Raw genomic sequence first — 27,839 nt, 5'->3', positions numbered from 1 at the left:
TTTCTTCTGAGATCTTGATGACTTCCAATAGAGGTAGAAAATCCAGAATGGTGATTGTCACTACATTTTCCCTTCAATATTCCAGAGATCCTGACTAGGATCTCTGGAAGGAGGGATATGGGAAATGACAGGTTGCATGTTGTTTGAAATAGATGCTTCTAGTATAAAATGGCTATTATCCACATTGGAGCAATGCATGGACAGTATTAGTGAACATAGTAATGTTTGTATACCATGATACAATTCAGAAAAATCTTGGTATATCCATTATCTGAAGATACAAATATTTAAAACAACTAGGTAAAAATCAACCTTAAAAATTTCCTTCTGTGTTGTATTAGTTATCTGATTCAAGAATGTGGCATTCAAGAGTCCTGAGAGAATTGCCAAAGAATCATAACAATGGTGACACCACCTGTTCAAAAAGCATTTTTAAGGATCTGAAGACACATTTATGTCTTCATTAGTCAGAGTATCCTGAACAATTTACGCAGCTCTTACCACCTTTGTGAGACATGGAAGTAGAGTTTCATCCAAAGCAGAAAAAAGAGAGTCTAATCAAAGCAATGACAATGTTAGTGAAATTGACACAAATGCTTTTGAATTTAAAGTTACCCAATTGGAACCAGTGCCTTATTTAGGCGTGCTAGCATTTAAAAAATCATTTTTGTGTATACACCCACTCTTCCATTCATATGTCAAATGCAATGAGGAAAATGATTTAAGTTCTTACTTACAAAATTTAAAGTCTTTCTCTATGCCTTGCTGCTTATATGATTTATACTCAAGGGTTTGTTCTTGAGATGCTAGTTGAAGGTTTTAAGATATGAATGACAGGGACATAGGGCAAAGATGCTTCATTTGTTTGTGATTCTCACAAATGAGGTCTGTTTAATCAAATCTGCTAAGTGATCCAGGATCACAAGCTTGTATTTCCATGTGCAGGAAAGAGATACTTTAGCATATATAACCATCCACTCCACAATCCCTCACCCTAATTTACTCCTTCAGGGCTAAATTTATGTTGGGGAGATGCTTCTATTATTAGAGAGCTAGATAATTAGCTCACCATATGTTATCCTCCATATAGTAATTCAGGAGACAGGTCATCCTTAATGCTCTTTAATTAGCAAGAAATCTGTGTTGCTTTTAAAAGGAGTGAGCTGCAAATTTCTTGGAGACACTCAGCTCTCCTGATGTGCCCTGAATGAAGGGTCATTCTGTTATCATGAAGCTTTGATCTTTTACTCTCTCTGTTTTTCAATGCAATGTAGAACAGACTCAACCTAAGTGCCCAGTGCAAATGGTACCATAGTATGGTGCAATGTTTAGGTGAAACAGATACTTTTTGAGTGGTTTCCAATTGTACATGAGGCACTATGGATATTCACATTATAAGTGTGCACCTTTCATACTTGTTTTCCTCAATGACCTTGGCAGCCTGGTTGACAGACATCTTATCAGGGAGAAACTTTAAGGTTGAAAACATTTTGGTGAATATTCAGAGACTCACAGGTCATAATATAGACTGGATTAAAAAACAGAGCTAATGCAAGCGTCTTGGTTTTGGAGCTGACCATAGAATTGAGTACTTTCTTTGATCTTTCATTGATTTGAGCATGGCAGAATTGCTGACAAGGTGCAAGTGAGGCTTAATTGGAAGAAATCTAAGGCATTGTGTAGGAATCCCAGTGCTCCTTCTCCAAATAGAAGAATCTAAGTTCAATGTTCCTGCCCAGCCACAAAAGGAGAATGCATCTTTGTAGTTGCATTACCAAACCAGGCCCATTTTGCCCGTCTTGCTTTAAGCCAATCACCTAAATGATAAATTTTGCAAAAGGGGAAAGGTTTATTCATGAGGCAGTCAAGTGAGAAGATAGGAGACCAAGTCTCGAGTCTATCTCCCCAAGGATAGGATTTTGGGGTACTTATGGGGTAAAGGATCAGGATGAGCTAAAGCATGGGGAAGTTTTTTGGAAATAAAGGAAAAAATGGAATAACCAATGATCTGTGCATGCATAATCAAATTTCATGGTTCTTCCTAGGACACATTTCAAAAAATAGTGGTGATCAAGTGATCTAAGGACAGAGTTTTTAGCCCTCTGATGTCAAAGATATTACCTAATGGAGACTTCTGCAGGCCCAAGTGAAGAGCCCATGGTTCTAGGTGGTTTGAGGTAGACCAAAAAGGCTTAGGAACCTGTTACCATCACAAATCAGAAGTGTTACCTACAGCAATGCCTGTGGGAATCTAATAATATGTTGCTTAGCTATGTAATATGTAAGGCTGGTGATTTTTAAAGTCACCTAAAAGAAAGCAAGTAAAGCAAGTAAATAGGTTAAGTCTAGAGGGTTTATTGAAGTTTTCTTTGCATTTTAATTCTTGTTCTTTGGAGACAGGTCTTGCCATGGAGCCCAGGCTGGCCTCAAACTTTGGATCCTTCTGCCTCAGCCTCCCAAGTGATAAAATTACAGGAATGTACCACCATGCCTGGCTTTTTATTTCAATCTTAATATGTGTTGTACAGCCCTAATCCAAAATTTTGAAATCCGAAATGCTCTAAAATCTGAAACCTTTTGTGTGCCAACATGTTGCCACAGGTGAAAAATTCTACACTGTGAAACTTTGTTTCATGCACAAAATTATTTAAAATATTGCATAATTTTATCTTCAGGCTGTTTGTGTGAGATGTGTATGAAGCATAAAAGAATTTTGTGTTTGTATTTGTGTCTCCTCCCCAATATATCTCATCGCATACATACAAATATTCCGAAATCTGAAATCCCAAACACCATTGGTCATAAGCATTCTGGATAAAGAGTATTTACATTGTGTAAATGTCAGTGTTGGTAGCATTATCATTACTATGGTGATGGAGAAGTCTCTAGAAATTCTGAAAGGAAAATAAAAGGCTATGTGATGATGGGCAAATTTAGCAAGATAATTTTATTCACAAAGCAGTTTTTCTTTAGTTCAACTTAAGGGTGAATTTTAAAATGTGTCATGCCTATAGGTAGAATGAAATTCTTGTTTTGCATCATCTTGCCTAGAGAGAGATGAAACTTTGTTATCCCACTCTGTGAAAAGCCAGATATGTTGTCCTAATTCCTTTTTAAATTCATTGAAAACAGGACATCCTTGTTAGGAAAAACATTTACATTTAAATATATCACTTTTTCTTTTTCTCTGAAAATATATGCATATTCACTATGAAGGGTAAATCTTCCATAAACAATGATGACTTTGTACACATCCACGTAATATGTGTAACTTATGATGCCATGTTATTGGATCCATAGATTGATAGGAAATTTGCCATGACTGTTGTCTTCTCTAGGCTTTAGTTTATGTAAATTCTATCAACTTATTAAATGTGTGTGTGTGTGTGTGTGTGCACATGCTTTGGGATGCCATTATCAGAAGTCAAATAAATGCTAATCCTTTTCACTTAAGCTCTATAGAGAATAACTAAATGCATCCTCTAGCAAAGGCTCTATGGATAAAAAATCCCAAATTTAGACTTGATATAGAGATCTAGTTCTAATTTCTCTATTTCCCTACTTTTCATTTTAACAAACCCTGCTTCCTCATCAAATCACCATGATAATTACTTAAATACTGGTAAGGTTGCAGGGGGGAGATATATGCCTGTATGCCTGGAATAATTACTCTCATAGAGGCATCTTTTTCTATTATTTTTTATGGTCTGTAGTTTTGCAGCAAATAAATACTTCTTTCCTATGAGCATGGCTTGTTTTATCATAATTCCCTAAAGCCTGTGACAGCTGATAAATGTATCATCTGGAGATATGACCTTTCATCCTATTCAACTGCCATCACAGTTTGGCACAGACTGGATTCTGAAATGCATTTACAGCATACCTCCAACCTTAGCCTTTCACATTTCCAGCTGGGCCATGGTGTAAGTGGTCATGATGGATCACTGTGACTTGGCACTAAATGTCTTTTGCATAAAAGGATCTTGGGAGAATTTCATTATTTTAGGTAAGAGTTTAAGCCAGAGAAGAATAGGAGGATATTGATTTTAATTCATGGTTAGAAAAATAAATCAAATTAAACAATTAAACATTAAGGGCAACACGCAGGGATAAATTGCATTCCTTCAAAAATTAAAAGGTTAAATAATTAAAGAAGTACTTTCAAAGAACCAAATTATTCCATAACAGTGGATAACATTTGATTTGTTTCTAACTTTGCTGAAAAGATAGGATATATACTTAAGAATGGAGAATGTTCTTTGAATGAAACTCTTGTCCCCAGCTAAGCCCTTTGTAACTGAATTCAGTCTGACCTTCATAGCCACAGAGGGTTAGTTCCAGGATCCCCTGCAAATGCCAAAATCCATGGGTACTCAAGTTCCTTGTATAAAATAGCATAGTGTTTATATATAACCTATGCATATCCTCCTATATACTTTATATCACCTCAAGGTGACTTATAATACCCAATATAATGCAAATGCTGTGTAAATAGTTATTATATTATATTGTTTAGAGAATAATAGCAAAAAGTCCGTATGTGCTCAGTAGAGATGCAGTTATTTCTTTGAGTATTTTTGATCTGAGATTGGTTGAATCTTGGGTGTGGAACTTATAGATATGTAGGGGCTTCTGTGTACAGTTACAGAGTGATGTTCACCTTTTTTTCTATACTGGGTCACTTAGAACCGTGGTATTCTTACCTGACTGGGGAACATATAAAGGACTCTGAGCCCTTACCTAGCAAATGCCTCTGCCATCATATATTTCTGAATACCTGCATAGATTATGTGAATAGGTCACATATTTACCTATTTATAGAAAACATTCACATATACCAGCCCACATACTGAAACTTTGGAATCTGCCTCTCTCTTGTAGCAGGTTCTGACCCCTGCTAGATTGAGATAAGTTCTCATTCTCTTATGTTCATCCTCTGAACCACTGTGGAGTGGTACTTAAGACAGGCCCGTGCTCTGATCTGAATTGTATGCTGCTTTCCTTCCTTTCCAGCTTTCCTTTATATTTCTGGTTCCTAATATCACAATAGCCAGACATTTAATAGATGTGAAATACATGGGTGCAAGCAATGAACAGCTGAATGAGTAGAGCCCATATGCTGACTACAGCAGTAGTCACATGCACTCCAGTGGGGTGACTGTTGATGTCCTTTGTTATCTGCTTTATACCTTACTCTGATCACCAGCAGCACAGGCTTGCAGAAAGCATCAATAGATATCCCCCTTTGCATTTGCATTATTCCTTACACTGACTCAAGTTGGAACACTAGTGGAATAAAAAAGTTCAAACACTCAGATGCATAATTTTACACTCAAGTATCATTCACAGCAGACAGAAAACAAAACCAAACAAACAGAACCAATGTCTTAGCTGTCTCCCTGCCTAGACCGTCAGCCTTGAGTTGATAGCATGTAAATCTTTCCATTCTGAGATTGGAATGATTGCACATTGCTGTGAAGGCTGAGAGTTACTGTCTATACAGTATGTTTAACAAATGGAGTAAAGGCATATAACGGTTGAAAGTTCTATCTTTTCACATAGTTATGCAAGACAGTGGTAATAAATTTTCAAAAGACTTGTTTACTGAACTACTTCAGCTAATAAAACAGCAGTTATGCTGCTATTGAGAAATCTACCTCCCACCAGCTCAGCCAGTCTGCTTCAGTTCCCAAGGTCCTGAAGAGAAAAGGAGAGGCAGATGTCCCCCAGGGATCCTGAAAGTGAGGTCAATGGTTTTCTCTGAATTCTTGAAGGATATTCATACTCGAGGATTCCTTTACCTGAGAGCATGCTGTCAATCATGTCCCCGGAATGGGTGGAAACACCAGTGATTTATGTCTGTCTAGCCCACATCCTCCAGCACTGTTGGTTTGACTTCTATTCCTGGATGTTAAATCTTGGTAGGGTGTTTTGGCAAGCCGGATATGCTTTTCTATGTTTCTAGGTTTGCTTTTGCATATAAAACCTATCATTCTACTTTGACACCTAGGACATAGACAGATAAAGCTCTCGGTAACTTTGATGTCTCCTTTACTAAAAGAAAAACTGTTTTATGGAGAAACAATAGGCAAATAATTCTATAAATTCTCTAAATACATGCATGTGAAGAATAAACATGAGTCTCTTTGCTTCTTCCACTGCAGATCTTCCTACATTCAAACAAAAGTCACATTCCATGGACAATCTTGAACTCTGAATTACTGGGGTTCTAACTCAATGTCTGTTGCTACCTTCCTTATAAATTGGAGTTGATCTTGAATTACCTTTTCTGCCAGTTGCACCATCTTTATCATTTATTTTTCCATTTACACTTAACGTTTTCATATGCCTCTATCTTGTGACTCTGCCAGTTGTGTTTACAGATGCCTTTTTTGTTCATCTTTTTTTTTCTTTTTAAAAAAAAAACTTTTGGGCAAGTGGACTACCATCCAAACTTGAAGTGTCCAAGTTGACACTGAACCAGAGCCAATAACAGACATTTCAAGCCATGCAATCACTGTTCATTCTCTGCAAATTCTGTCAGTTACATCCTGTACTTCCAGTGATGACCATAGGCTGTGCACAGAAGATTGACTTTTAAAGCTTCCTTATCCTTTTTTGCTTAAGTTTAAATTCAAAAATAACTGGGAGGACAGGTGAGAATGAAATTTCAGTGAAACTATATGCATACATAATGTAAGTGTTATGTAAGCACAATCGTGGAGGGGGTCATTTTGTGTTCCTTTTGAAGGAACACAAATTGATGCTAGTTTTTAGGGCCTTAGTTTGCTTTCTAGGAGCAGAGTGTAGTTTATCCATGTATGAATAAACTTCCCCCACAATTGTGAGGATAGAGGCTGCCCAGATCTGCCAAAATCTCATGCACAGCACAGTTCAGTTTGGGTTCCTCAAGGTCATCTATCCTCCAAAGAAGCCAAAGGCGTACCTTGGTACACATATTCCTGGGCAGATGGTCAGCCAAGATGACAGTCCCAATGTTGCTTCCTTCTGAATATTAGTAACTATTTTTAATGGGATTTAATGGCAAGATATGTAGACCTGATGCTCTGGGTTCAAGTCTTATGCTTTCCAATTCTGGTTACTATGAGAGGTGAGACAAGCCATGTAGTCTCTCTCTCTCTCTCTCTCTCTCTCTCTCTCTCTCTCTCTCTCTCTCTTTCTCTCTCTCTCTCTCTTAATTTCTTAGTGGCAAAATAATAACAGCATTCCTTTATCATTTACTCTGCCACCAAGTACTGGAAGAATAAAATCCTTTACTGGGGGTTAACAATGACTTGCTGGTTTGATCTACTCATTTTCATAAAACAGAAAATGTAAGGCTCAGCTCTACACAAAATGCTTATTTTTTCTTTTTTGGTGATTTTTTCCATTTCAAAGGACTATGAGTTAATACATGTGAGGATCCACCTTAGAAAGGAAGTGTTATAGACATGAGGCATTAACCCAGAACTCTATGGGTTTAGAGTACAAGGTATAATTAAATTAGGAAATTACATATGCACTTAGGAAAGTATCATCCATTTATTTTTGCAAGGTAAAATTATTAAAGTCATGATATCCAGTCCTAAAATTCAAATGTTTTGGTTATCATGAGGAATTAAGAGATCCATATATATAATGAAAGCAAAATTAATTTTATTCTGTGTATTCTTTCTTTAGAACTTTTACACAGGGACAAAGGTGTTGAACATAGGGGATGATCCCTTCCCCTAAGTGACAAGAGACTTAGGATAGAAGTTGGGTATAGTAATACTGTAGAGAAACTTTTGCATGAACCATGTTGTGTTGACGCATTTCTACAGTTCACTAGACTGCTGAGTGGGGCTGCCAACACTGAGAAATCACATTTGGTACTTCATCCAGTAACAGAGATACACGGTATTTTTGCTTCATGCCAAACACAATGCTGGCTCCTGGAATACAAGGATGTAAGGACACGCCCCAGCTCCTTGTACAGTGAGGAATATAAACACATAAGTAGCTCTTGTGTTGTAGAGCAAATGCTGTATTCAAAATTGTATTCATTCATCCATGTATTCATTCATTCACTCATTCACACGATAATAGTGTTAAGCATCTTCTTATGGAGAGCATTTGGGAGGCCTAGGTATTCAACTGATGACTCATTTGTCATGGGACTCCCTAGGCCAAGGGAAACAGTCTTTCAGAGGTGGTAGCTTCTGCAGGATGACTTTTCTCTAGGGAGTGGAAGAATTAAATTTTGGGAGAAAGAATGTCAGGTGCAGGTCATTGAGCTGTGACTATGCAAGCCATGTTCTGGAGTAGCAAACACATTGAGTTTGAACTTGGAGTGTGTGTAAGTGCTTGCATTAGGATAAGGTTTGTCAGAAATCTCCATGATTTTATGGGAAGCAGAGGCCTACATTTTTAAGGAATCCACTTAACTTCACAGAAGTGGTTAAAGGAAGAGCTAGAATCAGGATGATAGCAAGGCTTTGAGAGTTGGCAATAAGGCAGTGGCTTCCATGAAGGTGTGTTGCCTCTAAGCATTGCAGCTTCATGCACTTGTCTCTACAGCTTCATCCACCTGCCCTGGGACGTGGACACACATCCCATGCTCCAGTAGTTTTCAAGAAGGCCATTTAATATTCTCATTTAGCAAGTACATTAGCCAGTTTTTAATTGCTGTGACTAATATCTGAGAGAAACAATGTACAAGGGGATTCTTTATTTTGGCTCGTAGTTTCAGAAGTTACAATCCATGGTGGGCTTGCTCCATTGTTTCTGGGTCTATAATGATACAAAACATCATGGCAGAAGGGTATGGTGTAGGAAATCTGCTCACCTTATGGTGACCAGGAAGCACAAAGTGAGAAAGAGCATGCCTGCCTGATGGACTGCTACTTCTGTGTGTACTGATCTCCTAGGTTATCTCCCAATCCAGTCAAATTGACAAGTGAGATTAAGCATCACAGCAAGAAAGAAATTGCCATTCTTAGACAGAGGTAAATACTGAGCCTATGATGTGAATCTGAAATACAGCAGTAAATGCATTTTTAGAGGTCAACTCAATGTCAGAAAGAATCGAGTCTGGGAAAAGAAGTGAGTCAATGCTAGGAAGAAGTGAGTCAATGTCAAAAAGAACCAATATAACTCATTGATCCATTTCAGTCCACTCACTCATGAAACCTTAGAGCTTCACACAATAATCTTACCCATTGCTCTTGTAGCAAAGGCCACGTATGAAAATGATATGGCAATGATGTAGAAATCTGTGTGTTTGAATCAATTTAAATGCAGTCAGTTTAGCCACACATTGAATTAATGAACAATTTTGCAATACCACTCATCTCTCTTAAATGAAACTAGAGGATTAAATCCCTACAAGGAATGTTCCACTTAATTTCCAAAATTTCAGTATTGACAATTGAGGGTTCATTCTGGGATAAGAAGAAGGTACATAATGCTACAAAACAAAGATAAATGGGTGTTAAAAAGTTGTTGATAGAAATATTTACAAGTCAAGGTTCTGTCTTTACTATAGTAATGTGTGTGTGTGTGTGTGTGTGTGTGTGTGTGTGTGTGTGTGTGTGTGTATTCTCTCCCTAAGTGAATACTGTTTTCAAGAGACTTGAATTCATAGTAATTGCATTACTGGGAGGGAAGGATAGAATAAATAAATAAAATGCAGGCAATTTTATATCACATTTCTTCCAGAGTTGTGTGATCAGCAGAAGCTGTCTCAATAATGTAATTACTTCTGTTTGATGACCCATACAGGGTAATTAAACAAAAAGGCACCTCATAGAAATGTGCCTTTTGCTGAATAAAAGCTACTATATCAAGCAATTAAATTGTGGTATTTTGTGAATTGTTATTATTATTATATTATTATATATCAACTATTATACTAAGTTGATCCCAGTCAAAATGTTAGGGAGTGTCCTTTTATTGACCTTGACATTTTTGTTGTTTCTTTTTTTGCAGAAATGCTGAGACACCATTCCTACTTTTCTTGTCTTTCATTCATGTGCATACAGCCCTCTTCTCCTCCAAGGAATTTGCACACAAAAGCAAACATGGCCGTTATGGAGATGCTGCTGAAGAGATGGACTGGAGTGTTGGTAAGTGTGTCTTCCATGTCTACTTAGAAAATCACTCTTTGCCTCCTTCTGTGTTATTTTGCAGAAAATTCTCCCTATGTTCCTGATGCTTTTATAGAAGGCAAGTGTGTTTTTATCTTTTCAAGAATGTTAACCAAAAAGCATTAATTATGAAAGGCAAGCAGAATACAGAAAACATCTTCTGCTCTGTATGGCTGCCTGCAGTTACCAATAGCTACATCCCCAAGGGGAAGTCTGGGTCTGTGGGTGGTGGAAGACATTAATGGAGCAAAGGAGTCAAAACGTTAGACCTTAACATCACTCATCCTCTTAATAATTAAATATCAATAATGACTTGTCAGGAATGATGTTAGATAAGGGGTAGATTTTGGATCCACAATACCCGCAGCTGAATCTATTCTTGAAGAGTATGTTGGGGTCCTCTTTGGATGTGCCTGTCATTGACGTATTAGGAAATTGTGTTTCTGTCTTCTATAACTCATTTTCTTTTTGCTACATCTGATGGTGTACAAACATTTCCTTGTTCTCCCTGTCATTTTTTCCCTCTTCTTAAGCAAATAACCCTATTTATGAGAAATATGGTGCTTTTTTCATAAGACACTGGGAAGACTTTGTTCTGGAGCCCGTGTTTAAAAATATATGTTTTCCATGTGTACATGAAGTCATTACTATGCTTTCTTTGCCTTTCTCTGCTAAGGAATCTTGAGTCCATTCCATAGATTGTAAGGAAGTGTTGACATCGAATGTGGTTTATGCAAAGGAATAGAAAATCACTGGACTCTGAATTTGTCATTAAGTTCTAGTCTTTTCTACTGACATCATCTCTAGCTTTTACATTACTCAGTCCATCTGGATGAAATACAAGAGACATGAGAATGGTGTTTAAAAGCTGGTATTCAATCAAGTTGCTTAAAATTTTCATGTACTTTTCCTTTTTTCTCTTTCTCATTCTTTATTCCTATTCCTTTTCTGCACTAAATGGATGGTTTCTAACTTTTGCATCTATATGTTTTAGAAGCAAATGAATACTGCCACAGAGTTCTGTTTGTGGTATTGTTTTAAGTAGCAAGTTGAACATGGTGATGGTCACTTACTATGGGGATTATAAGAGTAAATTTGGCTTTGTTTTGATTTAAATCATGGAAGGTGCGCAGTCTTAAAAAACAAGAAGTTTGGGCCCTTATTCCAGCTTCTACCTTTTTTTATTTTTCTGGTACTAAGATTGAACCTAGGGCCTCACATATGCTAAGAAAGATTCTACCACTGAACTACATCTTTGGCCCCTTTTCATTTTATTAAGACAGAGTCTCACTAAGCTTCCCAGGCTGGACTGGAACTTGTAATCCTCCTACTTCAGCTTCATGAACAACTGGGACTACAGGTGTGCACTACCATGCTAAGGTGCTTCCACCTCTTTTTTTTTAACCTCTCTTCCTCTGTGAACTTGGGCAATGTCTTAAATGTATAAATCTTTTGTCTATTATATCAATGTGATGAATTCAGAGTAGGCAAGTTCTGACTTCCTTCTCTAATAGTCTATTATTCTACTAAATAAGAAGAGTGAGTATAAATGATAAATACAATCTAGGAAAAACAAAACCAGAGTATTCTTCCTATCAACTGTTTAAAAGTATGTATTATGCTTAGGGCTTTTACATCAATCAATGCAAACCTGCTTTTGTTTTTTTCTTCCTAAAATGTTGCATGTAAATCAATTTAAATTTTCTATACCTTGGTAGAGTAAATCAGAAGAATATTTTGTAGTGTGAATCAGTAGAATATTTTATCTCTTTAATGAGTGTTAGAATTTAATCTGTCAGGTTTTTTATACAAATAGGACGTCTGTTGGCTGGTAAGCAAGCACATGCTGATATCACACTTATTAATTTTTATTTAATTATAATGGCACATATGCCTACTCCCACTCATTAAAAGTTTAACTTGCAGCATTGTTCTACTACTAGTTTTTTTGCTAGTATTTTTGGAGAGTATTTTTCAGTCTTTGAGATCTGTATAAGACACTGCTGTAACATTTATTAGATGATTGTGTTCTTTCTTTTTCTGTGCAAAAAGATAAAATCCTCCCCCTATGGCATTATATTAATTTCTTACAAAGTTTTTATTATTTTATAAATCTCATTTATCTGACTGTTTTGAGGGATATTCCTTTTTTCTTTACTGAGAAGGGTCTTTCTTTTTCACCCAGAACAGGACTGTAGCATCCTGACTAATTATGTAATAAAATCAAAAGAGGATAGCTCCTTAAAAGGAAACATTCCCTGTGCAAAGGAAAGATGAGGCAGAAGCAGTTAGCTGGGGAGGGCACATCTCAGTTATTCATAGCATTCCTCTTTCAGAACTTTTGAGGGCCTGCCATGTAATTATAACCTTTTCTATAGCACTTTTCTCTGCCTGGGGAGGCATGTTCATGACAAAGAACTCTTATTATTTAATTACTGACATGGTCAGATCCTTCCAATGTTATTATGGTTTATTGCTTAATTCTGCACTATGTCATTGCTTTGTCATGTATTCTTGCAGTAACTCAAGGAAGGCTGACTTCACATACAGGGTGAGATGGTTACAAAAGGAGTTTCACAATACAATCACATAAGGAGCTTAATATCCTGGGACTATAATACTATCATGCAAATTCAAGGGGTGCTCAGCGTTTCTTAGATGTTCCTGGCTGTTGATAGCTTGCTGCATACCTGGCCCAGGATTTCACATGCATGACCTCTCTTTGGGCTACCAACTATCCATTCAGCAGGTAGCATGCTGGCATTCTCATTCTATAGGAAAGGCAGGTGGGGTTTGGAAAAGGTGAAGCACACCTGCTTCAAGAATTCATATTAGATGAGTGGGTATTCAAATGCATGTTTCCCAACCAGAGCCTGAAATCCACACCATCTTCTTCTTTCCACATCATTAGGAAGGCTGCACTGTAGCTGTGCAGGGTCAACAGTAAATCTCAAGGAAAGAGCTAGTTACCTATTGGTCATGTTCATCAGATGCCAACTGTATGCCTAATTGTCTTTTGGGGAAGAAGGATGTGATAAGGATAAACTCTTGGATTAAGCAAATGTTGAGGCTACTAAGGGATTTAAGATTCTCCCAGGGTGTTTTATAATAATGTAGGGTGAAAAGTACAAAATAGCCTAACTAAGGCACAAAGTGCTTGAGCAATTTTAAAAGATGAAGGTCAAGCTCAGGTATATGCACAGAACAGCCACATAACTTCAGCAGGACGTACCCACAGTGGGCAATCATAGCACTATGACAAAGTCTTATTTCCAGTCCTAATTCATTTGGAAGTATCTAAGTGTTGGGAAGGTGCAAATGTATAAAATCACATTGTTTTCAAATGTACACCAAGCATTTTGGGGTGTATAATTCTGCCTATTTGGGACATGGAATGATACTTGCTATAGACCTGTTCATAGATGAGGGTTGGATGGGGCAGGTGGAGGGATGTGCATCGTTGTTATCATGGCTTTCTCCTCTTGAGCTTATACCATCATAGTGATCACAGCTCTGGTGTATTGGTGGAATTTGCATGTAATCAGCATTTATTTTGAGCACCATGCTATTAATAGAGCCACATGGAGGACTCATAGATCAGCACTTGCCTAGGATTAGACTAGAAAATTCTATATTCTTACAAAGAGCAATGTATGTGAAGAATGATAAGGGAACACCAAAACAAATCTCTGGCTTCAAATCAAACCTTCTTATTAAAAAAAAATTCTTGCCATTGCTAAAGGTTGGAAGCAAGTGGGTTTTGTGAGATTCTCTTTGCCAAATGAGAAGGATGAGTCTTTTTCCTTAGGTGGGAGAAACACGAGCATGCTATTTAGACTCCATAACTCTTCATGGATTTGGTGTTCAGTTACTGAACATTTGTAATGTGGCACTTATGAGGGGCAGAGTCTCACAAGGACCCTTGGTTTCTCCTCTTTGATTCTGCCATCCCCTCAGCTGCCTCAAGGGCTCTAGATTAGCCAACTTCTGTGGACATGGAGAATCAATGGAGAACAAATGCATTCATGAAAGATGAACTGGGGAAATGGTGCAGAACCAATTCTTTCCTGTGCTGGGCCTGATATATAGTTATGCTTATGCATCTCCACATAGCAGCCACAGCCATGTATCTATGCAGTCTTTAGTGCTGAAAAAAATTGAAGAATCTCATTCACAAGAGATCAGGACAGTGATAAGAATCCCCCAAGAAACAGAAGAAAATTGTCCTTGGGGAGCCCAGGTATTGGCCTAAGCCCTTTTACTAAGACAGCATAATTTAAACCAGAGCTTGGCTTGTTGGATTTGGTTCTGTTAGATTTTTCCATTTTAAAATGGACTCCATCTAGAATGGTTCAACCAAAGTAGTTGTGGAAATGTGACATGAAGGGTGCAATGCATAACCCCTTAGTTTACAGGTACATTTTGTTGAACAAAATTGCTCTGGTTTAGATTAAGCAAAACACATCTACTTTTAGAATTCTATACTACAGGTGGATAATGCATGCTCAATAAGAAAATTTTAAGGTGAACTCATAGAGAATGAGTGCCTGATATTTGGCAGGCCACATCTAATGTGCCGGGGATCATTAGGAACACATTCATGAATGAAGGGTACTGTCACTTTCTCCTATATATGTAGATAACAGGCCAACCATACAAGTGCATAAAAAACACTACAACATTTAAGACAGCTGAGTCCACAGTTTGTCTAAAACCAGGATGAAAGTTTAGAAATCATGTGTCTTCTTCCTGCAAACTGAAGACCTTTAAAAAAGCAATGCCCACATTCTCTTAGTCGTTTTATTGTTCTATACCGAATGGAATCTGGACTGCAGGACTATATAATTCCCTTGGTACTCACACTGCTATTTTTCTATCTGGAATTTCTTAAACATTCACTTCTTTAAAACATGAAAACAATGTGCTTGCTTCTGGTACCTACTAAGGATAGAAGGTTTGGTGGGACTTTCAAAGGAAGATGAAAACAGAAACAGCCCCCAAGGTAAACTGCAAGAGAAGCCAGACACAGAGAGAAAAGGCTTAAATAAGTAGGCAGTAAATGGAATTCAGGGGCAAACAGCATTTCAAGGACAGAGAACCAAAACCAATGGGAACTTCAGAGACATTAGGAAGGGGTAAAAAGGGACATGTTTAGAATTATAGTGGATTGCATAATGAATGATATTTGAGGAACAAGGGTCAGTAAGATTGAATAGTCCTTTCAAGACAAATGAGGGGATTTGCATAAAGAAATAACTTATCAGGCTGTATCTGAGCTCAGCTTGGCAACCACAAATTTGCCGCTATTATCAGTAATGTGTCTTAATACTTTTTCTGTTACTATAACTGAATACCAGAATAATTTATCAAGAATAAGTGTGTGTTTGGTTCACCGTTATGAAGACTGGGGAGATCAAGATCAGGCAACTGCATTGAAATCTTTATTGCTGGTGGAAACTCTCTCTGCAGTCCTGAGATAGCCCATGGCCTCCCATGAAAAGACAGAATTTCTCAGCTCAACTTTGTCTTCTGTTTATCAAATTACGATCACATTGGATTAGGTACCCATCTTTATGGTTTCATTGAATGTTCCTTACCTCCTATATGTCCCATCTCCAAATACCATAATTGGATTAAGTTTCCACCTTCTTAAGACTTCACAGGGGGATTAGATTTCAACATGAGTTTTGCCTGGGACAGCTCAACCACAGTGACATGGAATTGTGTGACGATTTTCAGCCTGATGGAGGGATAGTAAATACAATTACCAAATGAATGATTAAAAATTTGCTAGGAGAGGGTCCTGAAAAACAGCTGGGCACTGGAATTTAGATTATTTTCAAGTGAACTAATGAATTGATAGATTATGGGGAAAGAGTGAAGAAAGATGGGGGGCAGTAGATTGAGAAGCAAGAGATTAGAGATCCAAGCAAAATTCCAATTACATTGTAAGAAAAAGTATCATGGGGTGAAACAGAGGGAAGTTGTTAAATTTCTGAGGCAGAGCCATCCCTGGTATTCTCAGGTCCATAGCATACCTGTAAGGTGATGAGTAGAAGACAAGACCTTGGTACTGAGAAGATCAAAGAATTGGGAAGACATTGGGTTCAGTTGGTTCCTCCACATGGCAACACATGCACAAAGATGCCAAGCTCACCATTCCGTAACTGCTATAGCCAATTAACTTCACTTGCTTTCAGAGTGAAGGTTTATATCTGGGAAGAGAAAAGAGATGAGATGTATAATGGTATACTTTATGAGGAAGAAGATAGAGCCATTATGGACCAATATTATTAAACTGAGTTTCCAATATTATCAAATACTCAAACCTAAAAATTATTTCAGTTCTTGGTCACCAGCCATGGTTCCAATTTTTTAAATAAGTTTCAGAGAACAAGGAAAGTGGTCTGTGTATAGTAAAGCAAGCTAACTTCCAATTCCATGTAACATAGCCTCATTTGTTAGTTCAATGATATGAAGACAGTATTAAAAACTAAGTGCTGAGAATGTGAAACTTTGTATTTAAGGAGCACAACACCATGGGATGGACAGCTGGATGCACTTGGAAGGGATAGGAACCAGAATTTTGGACTTGTGGTCCTAAAATTCTTAAGTTTCCAAAGAAAAACTAGTGTATCGCCAGTCTCTTGTGTCCTTCCACAGTGAAAGTTGCATGTGGTGTAAGTTCTTTAAATGTGCTTTTAATTTTCATTTTATTTAAACTTGAGCTCTAAGGAGTTCTAATAAAAATAGGCAAATAAATAAGACACAGGCCCAGAATAAACAGAATGATGGAACAGAATAGAAAGCCCAGAAAGATAATTTCATGTAAATGCAAAGGTGACATTTCAAGGGAGACGGCTAAGAATAGATTGCACATGAATTGCAATAGGATGATGAAACTTCCATGAGTATAAGGAGACATAATTAACTCACTTGTGTCTGGCACTGTTGTGTTTTACATACACTTAATGATGGTGATGATAATAGTGAAGAAAATAATGATGATGAATAAAAAGATGACACTAGTGTTGATGAAGATGAGGGGTCAGGGAGAAAGTGATAAGGCTTAAGATAAAGAATCAATTTTACAGGCAACTGAACTATAGATGATGAAATAACTTTCCCATGTCCTGAAGACAGCATGTGATCCTATGCTAGGGTTTTCATCTGGTTCTGTCTTGAATACTTTGATATACAAGCTGTTTATCATATATCCAAGGAAATTCTCCATGAAGATTGAGTTTGTAAAGAGAATTCCTACAGAATGCAAGAAAACATATGAGGATGTATTTATCTGATGGACAGTTATTCTATGTCTTTTAGGCTTTAGACCAAAGAACAAATAAATCATAAAGAAAAACTGATAGCTTTAACTTCCTGAGGCTTAAAATTTCTTAATGACAGAGAAAACTAGTCTAAACTAAAAGACCAATGACAAAGCAGTTATAAAACGTGTGACATCTACAAAAAATAAGAAAAAGAAAGTTGAAGGGGTTTAGAGGGATAAGGGATAATTATGGAGGGGGTGAATCTAATTAAGATATATTATAAGCACATATTTAAATATCACAGTGAATCTCTCCTGTACACCTAGTATATGCTATAAAAATGTTTTTTAAAAGTCCCTGATGTATAGAGAGAACTCATACAGAAAGGAAATGATGTAAGGATAAAAATCTAAAAAATACATTGATTTTCATCAATTTATATTATCAGTTTAACATACATTTTCTAGCATTGAACCTTATGATTTCTAAAAGAAAACATTCTGAATTAAGTGATAAGTGAAAGAAGGCAATTCCTTTAAAAATTACATATAACAAGTTATATTATTCTTAAAGAGATCAGACACTTTTCTTGTATTAAAAATCAATTAAACTACAAAAATAACCCTGTTGCCATTTATCCAGTGGGACAAGTAGTTTTCTTAAGCCCCAGTTCTTCTAGGGAAACAAAGTGAGAGTGAAACTCTCATGAGTTCACCATAACTCCTCACATCATTGTTGTTTTAGCTTCCAACTTGTATTTTAAACATTCTGCAAACACTTTTCATTTCTGAACCCCAAGGCATAAATGAAACAATTGTTAAAACTCAATTCAAACAACAAATTGGAACTTATTTGCACACTGGCACTTTTCTTCATGGAAATTCCCTTTTGGAATTATCAGAAAGACTTTCAATTGTGTGTGTGTGTGTGTGTGTGTGTGTGTGTGTGTGTATACATGTATTTTTACATCAGGTTTCTCTTCCACTGTATCCTAAATTACACTTAAAAAGACAAGTTTGTAAAATCTCTTAACTCAATAACTTTAATATAATTCTAATTCCTTAAAGTGGAAACTGCTTTGTAAAAATAAAAATGGAAACCCTTTATTTTATGTAGATTATCAAATCTTGGTGTATGCTTGGAATAATAGCTTGGCTCTGGATCAGATGAAATATGATTTCCAGTCCTATCATTGCAAAGCCTTATTGCTAAGATAACCATGAAATCAAATGTGTGGCAGTATCTTCCCAGAGATTTTTGACAGGAGATGGTCTTAACCCCCTACCCACCTCATGAACAGGTTTTTATAGGCAAAAAGATCTGGATAGGAGAAATATGAAATAATTTCCCCCAGATACTACCAACAAATGCATAATGAGGCTCTGAAACTTCAGCTTCCTGAAGTCTAGGAGGCCCCTGCACTGTAAAGGAAAGATTACTACAGACCTGTGCATGCATGATTCTCTTTCCAAGATTGTCTAATGTATTTGCTAAAGAGACAGCATAAAAATCACCAATAAAAGCTGGGTGTGGTGTCTCTTGTCTACATTCCCACTCTGGAGGCAGAAATCAGGAGGATCATGGTTCAAGGCCTATCTGGGCAAGAAGACCCCATCTGAACAAGCAAGCAAGGTATGGTGGTTCATACTTGTAATCCAGCTATATGGGAAACATAGGTAGGAGGATCACATTCCTAGGCCAGCCTGGGCAAAATTGAGATCCTATCTAAAAAAGTCTAAGGTAAAAGGACTGGAGGCATGGCCCAAGTGGCAGAGTGCATGCCTAGAAAACACAAGGTCCTGTGTTCAACTCCCAGAATCATGAAAAAGAAAAAAAATCAGTTAAAGCAAGCTATTCTTTAATCCCATGCCTGTAATCCCAGCTACTCATGAGATAGAATAGGACAATTGCAGTGTGAGACTGCCTGAATAAAACTTAGCAAGAACCTAGCTCCCAAACAAGCTGGATACATTGGCACATGCCTATGGTACCAGATACTCAGGAGGTAGAGAATGGAGTATCAAAGTCTGAGGCCAACCAGGGCAAAGTTGGCTTAAGATCCTATCTGGAAAAACAAAACTAAAACCAATAGGACTGAGGGCATGGCTCAAGTCGTAGAGTGCTTTCCTAGAAAGAGGGAGGATCTGAATTCAATCCCCAAAACTGCCCAAAATAAAAATAAAAATATCACCAGTTACATGCTCATTTGCAAAGTTATACAATTAAGCCTTATGGCAAGTGCTGCTTTTGATGTTTAGGAGTGATTTGCATATACTTTGAGAAGGCAGGAATTGCTCAGATAATATTTATTCATCACTGTTACTGGATTATAACCTGCACACCCATGTTTATTGCGGCACTATTCACAATAGCCAAGTTATGGAAACAGCCAAGATGCCCCACCACTGATGAATCGATTAAGAAAATGTGGTATCTATACACAATGGAATTTTATGCCGCCATGAAAAAGAAAGAAATGTTATCATTCACTGGTAAATGGATGGAATTGAAGAACATCATTCTGAGTGAGGTTAGCCTGGCCCAAAAGACCAAAAATCGTATGTTCTCCCTCATATGTGGACATTAGATCAAGGGCAAACACAACAATGGGATTGGACTTTGAGCACATGATAAAAGCGAGAGCACACAAGGGAGGGGTGAGGATAGATAAGACACCTAAAAAATTAGCTAGCATTTGTTGCCCTTAACGCAGAGAAACTAAAGCAGATACCTTAAAAGCAACTGAGGCCAATAGGAGAAGGGGACCAGGAACTAGAGAAAAGGTGAGATCAAAAAGAATTAACCTAGAAGGTAACACACACGCACAGGAAATTAATGTGAGTCAACTCCCTGTATAGCTATCCTTATCTCAACCAGTAAAAACCCTTGTTCCTTCCTATTGTTGCTTATACTGTCTCTATAACAAAATTAGAAATAAGGGCAAAATAGTTTCTGCTGGATTATAATTTTATATAAATTCAAATCCCTTCAGTCCTTGAAGGAAGAAAAGGGAATATGGTCACTGGAGTTGAAACCAGGTAGGTCAACAAACTGCCTGGAGTTCTCACTTTTTAATATTTATTTATTTATTTTGCAGGGTTGGGGATTGAACCCAGGACCTCACATATGCTAGGTGAACACTCTCCCACTGAGCTACATCCCCAGCCCAAGAGTTCCTGTAACTCTGTCACCTGTCAAACACACTATGCTTAGAAAACCTGGACAAATTCTTTTTCTCCTTGGGCCTCCAGTTTCTTACCTGTAAAATGGGATTATAATTTTGTTTTCTTTGCTGGAGATGTTTTGAAAAATACCCAGGATGTATTATGTACCCTACACACATTCATTATTATCCCAAAGACTGCACACAACACATAACTTTTATTGTCAAAGAAAACAGCTTTGGTTTTCTTTACATGTCTTGACTTTGTCATTGCTTCTCTGAGCATATTTTCTTGCACTGTTTTGTTATGAAAGAGAAGCAACTAGCCATTACTACTTTGGTATACAATTTCAAGTATACACCATCTTTAGGAAGAATAAGTTTGAGACTTATGACCTTGGTTTGGCTATCTAACCATGTAAAGATAGGATCAATGGCGTAGCGTCTGGAAGCATTTGAGCATAATCATCTGTCTACACTCAGAAAGATCCAATTCTCCATGACGCCTTGCGAAGTGGGAATTCGGGATTTCTCACAGAGTCTGCTGGTAGCTAGGTATGTGTCCTTGGATGATTTCTGGTTTCATCCACTTGGGCTACATCTCACAATATGGCACTGGGACCCTGGCATAAGGCCACAAAGCCTTAATGCTCTTCTGTCAACTTGGTGATATAGTCATTGGGGAAAGAATGGTTCTTTACTACAGAACTTTGTAAGTCCTTGTTATTTCCTCCCAAGAAGTAGAAGTGAAGACACCTTATAATGTAGCATATGCTTCCACAAAGGACTCCTCAGTATCAAATGGGTCTTGTTCATTGAGTAGCCCAGATGCCATGGATGCAAAAAATCAAAACTGAACAAACCTCCACTGTTTCTGGAATTACCTGGGTGCTCACTGTACTTAACTCAAAATTTCATTTATTTAAGGTCACACACAGCATGTGCACCCCTGACTGCAATTTAGTGGAAGATGGCTCCCACTGTGTATCGATTATTTAAATTTTAAAACAGATACTCAGTGAAATTACAGCATCTCCTTTTATCGGTCATAGCAAAGTATAACTTTTGCACATATCGACACTTTAAATTTACAGAAAATTGTTTGAGAAAGAACATTGTTGTCATAATATATATTTTTTATTCTGTGATAAGACAATAGCCAAAAGAGAACAACAATGACAAAATTACAGCATTTTTAGTCTTTTAACTTTCATCATTTGAAGGTGGAATTGCCTGTCAAATACTTGTGTTGAAAATTGCTATTTCTTGCCAAGTTTCATCAGTATTATAAATACCTTCTATGCATCTGATTTTTAGAAAGTAAATACACTATCTGTGGGAAGAAAGAAATGCATAGGAAATAAGTTTCTTTGACAGTTTTTGAAGCCTTTAGTACTGTTTTTGAAGAAAAAAATCTATTTCTCTTTGTTTACACAACCTGACATTTTGGTTTTGCCTAGTGTTGCCTTGCAATTAAGCAAAGGGGAAGGAGAGAAGTAAGATGACATAACAATTTATTTTGAAACAGAATTACCAAACTCATCAGTAGGGTAGATGCTTCCTTCATAGTGGTTCTTTGCAACTTTATCCTCACAGAACTTTCTGGGATTGTATACCAACATTGAGATGCTTCTTATGGGATATGGTAGACCCCAGTGGGTTTAGTTCTAATATTTATCACACAAGGAGGGTCTCAGTTCACTTGGCTTAGGTAAGAAAAAGGGAACCTTTGATAAAGGATAGTATAAATATTATTAAAACTTCAAACACTAATGCGGACTGAATCTATTCTGTGGAATATGCATCGGAATGCACATAAATTTGCATGAGATGAAGTCACACAAAATGCAAACAACATGCTACATATTTCCTCCTACCTTGTCTCACTCAAAACCAACTAATACCTTAGCTACTCATGGCTCTGCAGATGGCCTCTCCTTACTTTTGTCAATCATGTCTTTCCTAACCTTGTTCTACATTGCTATCATATACCAAGATGACCATTTTCCAGATTGACCATTTCCTGGCCATTTCTCTATTAGAATAATATTTCTTGGTCTGTCAGCTTGCTATTGTTCTAAAGTCCCAGTTGAAGCATTTCTTCATTTGAAAGTCTTTTCTTCTTTGCTACTGAACAGGGCTGAGTGGTATTGGAAACTGGGAGTCAATTGGCAGGTTCATGTCTTCTTGTGCACACTCTGTAAATATTTGCCTGCTAATTGGCATTAGTTTCTCTTTCTGTTCTTAAAGCAGCAGTGGGAGTGGTTTTATGGCTTGCTCATATTTTAGGAAGAAGAAGAATGACTTCCAAGTTGACTGCTGTCCAAACACTGGACCTCAACTCTACACATCTCCCTGGCACTCTGTTGCCATCTACACTTTGAGATTAGACTTTCATGCCTTTGGGCAGCCACCTAGTATTCAATAAAGTACTCATTCCACTGAATGTGAGCCCTATGGACATTTAATTGGATATCTTTCCTCTGCATGTTTTGAAGATTAGTGGAATGAAATTCCTACAGAGAACCAATATCAAAAGCTGAATGTGATTAAAGATAAGGACAAGTTATGGCCACCAGGGACATAAACATTAGAATTGCTTAATTTCCCCTCTTCACTTATCTTGTATAGGTGGAAATAATGAAGTTATTTTCCACTCTGTTCCTCCTGGACCCTTGGTATGGCCCATTTGCTCATCAATTTGACATATTGTGAACCTACAGGGCTTGCTCTCAGCTGCATTAACTTTAAATGCTTTGCTCTTATACAGTAATCCATGTCTTCAAAAACACATTTTTTTCTCCATTAGCCTATGGTCTTGAACACATGCTTTACTTACAAACTTATGAAAAGATTAAAGTAAATTGTGACATCAAATAAAACCAATGATATCAGAGTGGCAAGAATAATATATATGTTAGATATATTTTCACTTTCTCTCAACATTTCTATTAAATCAGCATTTGAAATAAAATAATGAACTTTCTGCAGAAGGAGATTTTTGCAGACTTGGCTTAGAGATTTGAACAGTATAGCATGAGAAGAAAGGTTAGAAGGCACAGTGTTAGAGTGAAGTCAAGGCTGCTGAGCCAAACAAACTTTGGGCTATAAGATTTAGGTGGAAATTTCATTGTTTAGCATATTGAGCCTTGTTCTCTCAATTAATTTAGATTATAAATCAATAACCTGTGAGCCTCACTGACTCTCTAACGATGTCACCATTTTTAAACAGCCAGAAGCTGAATTTCATGTCATTGAGCCTGGTACTAATATTATTTTACTTTGAATTTACACACCAAATTAAAATGAATAAGTATTTCACATTGTTATAGATTATTTCCATTGAGACAATACCATAATTATCAAGGAATGAAGTTGCCTGAGGAATTTAAACAGGACTGATAAAAACATGTGGGGACATATTGATAATAATAGTAACAATAGAAACAATCAGCTCAGCAATAATAATGAACATTTATTGGCAAGCAATAGCTAAAATGTAAAAGCCCTGAGTATAAACTAGCCATATGTCTGAACACTTTATGTGGATTACTTAATTTGATTTCCACAAATGACATAATGAGATATTTTGATCATTTTCTCTGGTTTATAGATGAGAAATCAACATTCAGGGAGGCTCAGCAACCTGGGTATAGGATGATACAGCCACCTCCTCACAGCCCTGCTTCTCTGGAGCAGGAAAGGATTTAGGAGTTGTTGGGATTAATGGAGACAACAGACCTGGATGAATCCAAACCTCCTCTGTGCTACAGTGGTCTATAAAACAAGAGTGTTTGAGCCGATAGCCTCCATTATTTTCCCTAATCTCACATATTCTAGGATTCCTTCAAGAATTAGAGTCTTCACTTTGCCTCATGTACTATAAATGCTTAAATTAGAAAAAGCTGTCTGAATTCAGAATTACAGAACAGACCAGAGAACAGTAGAAGGTTGGTATGAGTACTGCAGGGATGTTTTGAACCATCAGTTTCTTCCCATTCATTAGCCCATTTAATTTGCTAGGTAACTATTTCAAGAAAAGACATAGTAGGACCCAGAAATTTGGGTTTAAACTGTGTCTTAAATAACAATTCACTGAATACCAATGAATGTATTTGAAAAGTGAGGTCAAAATAATAGGTTCAGGAATGGATTTGAATAGTCATTGCTTTTAAGTTATGCTCCATTTATGGCTCAAACAATCTGTTGTAATAATCTCCTCCAAGTATTTATCCAACTTACTTGAAGTAATTAAATTAATTAGATTAAATGAAGTTATATACTTAGAGTCACCAGCATAAGGCCTGGCTTTCAAGAAGTGCTCAATAAATCCTATTTGCCATCATTATTATAATAATATTTTTACTATTGTTATTATTATTATTTCTGTCTCACAGATGTGTAAATTAGCTTAAGATGTGCATAAATTTCAATTACATTGAGTAGAAAATCATGGATAAGAAAAGGTCTTGGAGAGAAAAGTAAGCAGATATTTGCCCCATCTTTTTAATTATTATTTCATCTTATATTTATGGCATACCCTGTGACCCTATGCTCTCCAGAATGGCCCACTGATAGCCTTGATATTAAGGCTATTTTGGAGAAGAGGAGTAAGTCCCTTCTTGTGCCTAAATATCATGGTAAACTAAATGCAGCACCCTAAAATTGGAAAGATGCTGCAAGGAATCTTCAGACTGGCAAATTAATGGCCATGTTCAATAAGAACAAAACATAGAGGAGTGTGACAAGATGTTAGTCAATTTGTTCAGGTCTTGATGTGAGTGGACAGGAGGATTTGAGTCCAAGATTAACAAATAAGGTATCAGCTAAAAGAAACATTATTTTCATTTTTATATCTTCAGCTTTATAGATTGTAAAATCCAGTGCAAAAATCTACTCCTAAAATACAAATGAGTATGGTGGTATGGTACAGCATCATAAATAAGGAGACTTCTGAAGGGCTTGATTTGTTCAATGAACTCTCATGATTCTCTACTCTGGCTTCCCCCATTTCTACCTAGTGGCTCAGGCAGAAAGTTTAAAATTTCATCATCTCCAGTTGAATATTGCTGGAGAAGTTTGGATCTGTAATGTTCCCCAAAGGCCTCTGTGCTAAAGGCTTGATCACCAGGGCACCACTATTGGGAGATGGTGGAGCCTTTAAGAGGTGGAATCTAGTGGGAGGACATTAGGTCATTGGGGGTTTGCCATTGAAGGGCATATTGGTTCCCCATGCTCTTCCTCTCTCTCTGATTCCTGGCTGCCATGAGGTAAGAAGCATCCTCCACCACATGTACCTGCTATGATGTACTGTCTTACCATAAGACCAAAAGCAATGGGGCCAACAGAACATGGTTTGAAACCTCAAAAACTGCAACTCAAAATAAAGCTTTCCTTTTTATAAGTGAATTATCTCAGGTATTTTTATAGTGGTGGAAAGCTGAGTCAAACAAGGCTGATTAGTTTCCTGAACTTCACATTTGCTTTGGTCCTAGAAATGGCCCAGTGAACAAGTCCACCCCATGAACCCTAGAAAGCCTGGGTCACCTCCAAGAGCAAGGTCAGCTGGTGGACATTCCCAATAGCAAATGGCTGCACTAGATTAACAACTCTTATTTTCTACAAAAAGAGAAAGTCCAGGAAATGCAGTGGTATAGCTAAATCAAAGGGAACACATGGTATGCCCATACTAAACTCTGCCCTTTTACGGTAGTTCCCACAAGACTAATTGTTCACTGACCAGGAAAACCATGTTATTTTGGTGTTAATAACACCATGGAAACCATTGTTCAAAGTGACCTCCTCTGACCCATGGACCTGCTCACGTTGGGTTTTCTCCCAGATACAGGTAAATCATCTTATTAAACAGATACAAGGACTCTTCCATGTCCCTTAGCCTCATTTACATGGGAGAACACTGGCATGCTATGTGAAATGGAGAACAAGTTGGAGTTGTTCAAGTTATTTGCAGCAAATGTAACAGCCTAGAAAATAACACAAGTTATCATTGATCCAAGAAGATATGGGAGTAGAGCTGTGAAAGCATCCCAGATGGTGAGAGCAGGTGCAAGTGTGCAGAAGGATAAATCACACATCACCACTATGATGAGGGCAGAGATGGGTTTAATGAAGGAAATCACAACATTATCACAACCACCAGGTACAACATAAAAGAAGGATGGCAATCCAGGAAACACTGTGCATTCAGATAGGAATTCAAGGAATAAGAAACATCAGTTATGCAATGAAAGGGTCATGCTTAGAATGACATCATTTCAATCTTACAGTTTTCCATGCCTTACCTACACTAATCATCCTAATTACATTTGTTTTTTGTTTATTTACTATATACAAAAGTTGAATGGTCTGCAACTCTAGCCAAATCTGACTAGCCATGTAAAATTAGCCAAGTCTGTAAAAGCCAACCATCTGTTTTATTATGTGTTGATATTGATTACACATTTCATCATATCACCTTTCTTCTAAAAAGCTGGTCATAGGACAGTCACTACCTTCAGCATCACATAAGAGCTTTATTACAAAGTTCCCCAACCCACCCAGATTAGCTGATGAAATAAACCCATTAAAATTTGAGGTACACACAAACACACACACCTATCACACCCATATGTATATATGAATGCACGAGGGAACCTATATTTTAAGTACAAGGTCTTGATTATTGGTTTGGGCCTATGTTAGTCAGCTTTCCATGGCTGTGACAAAATACCTGAGGCAATCAACTTGTAAGGAGGAAAGAGTTATTTTTGCCTCATGGTTTCATTAAGTGTTTATTTGGTTTTGTTGTTTCTGGGCCTGTGGTGAGGCAGAACATCATGATAGAGAGTACATGGTGAAGCAAAGCTGCTTACCTCATCGCAGTCAGGAAGCATAGAGAAAGAAGCAGAGGCAAGGGTCTCAATTTATCCATCAAGGCCACATTGTCAATGTCTTAATTTCCTCTCATTAGACCCTACCTCCTACAATTCCACCACCTCCCAGCAGCACCATTGGCTGAGGACCAAGCATTCAACACATGAGTTTTGGGGAACATTTAGGATCCAATCAATAATCAAATCACTTAAGCATAATTTTTAAAAATGTATAAGTTATTCTAATCCATTTTCCAATTTTACTTTTGTTTACATTGTAATAGCTATTTGGAAAATGATTTAAAATGTCTTCTGAACATGTTTGGGATGGAATTTTTAGGTTAACTGAGAGATGGGAAAGTGAGTCAAATACCAAAATGGATGACCCCTCAACTTAAAGTCTTAT

At 37.2% G+C, this 27,839-nt stretch overlaps 1 protein-coding gene across 13 annotated transcripts in view; it reads left to right on the top strand.

The window, feature by feature from the left end:
• Sts (steroid sulfatase) overlaps positions 1-27,839 on the top strand; it is a 278,787-nt gene that overhangs the window by 104,185 nt on the left and 146,763 nt on the right. For all 13 annotated transcript variants that reach the window (XM_074062830.1, XM_074062827.1, XM_074062825.1 and 10 more), the window contains one exon: positions 9,970-10,106. In XM_074062830.1, the coding sequence (XP_073918931.1) occupies positions 9,970-10,106 (137 nt within the window). The remainder of the gene's footprint in view (positions 1-9,969; positions 10,107-27,839) is intronic.

Source organism: Castor canadensis, chromosome X (genome assembly GCF_047511655.1).
Source record: "Castor canadensis chromosome X, mCasCan1.hap1v2, whole genome shotgun sequence".
In the NCBI taxonomy this organism is placed as follows: domain Eukaryota; kingdom Metazoa; phylum Chordata; class Mammalia; order Rodentia; family Castoridae; genus Castor; species Castor canadensis.
This window is presented reverse-complemented; position numbering and strand designations above follow the sequence as displayed.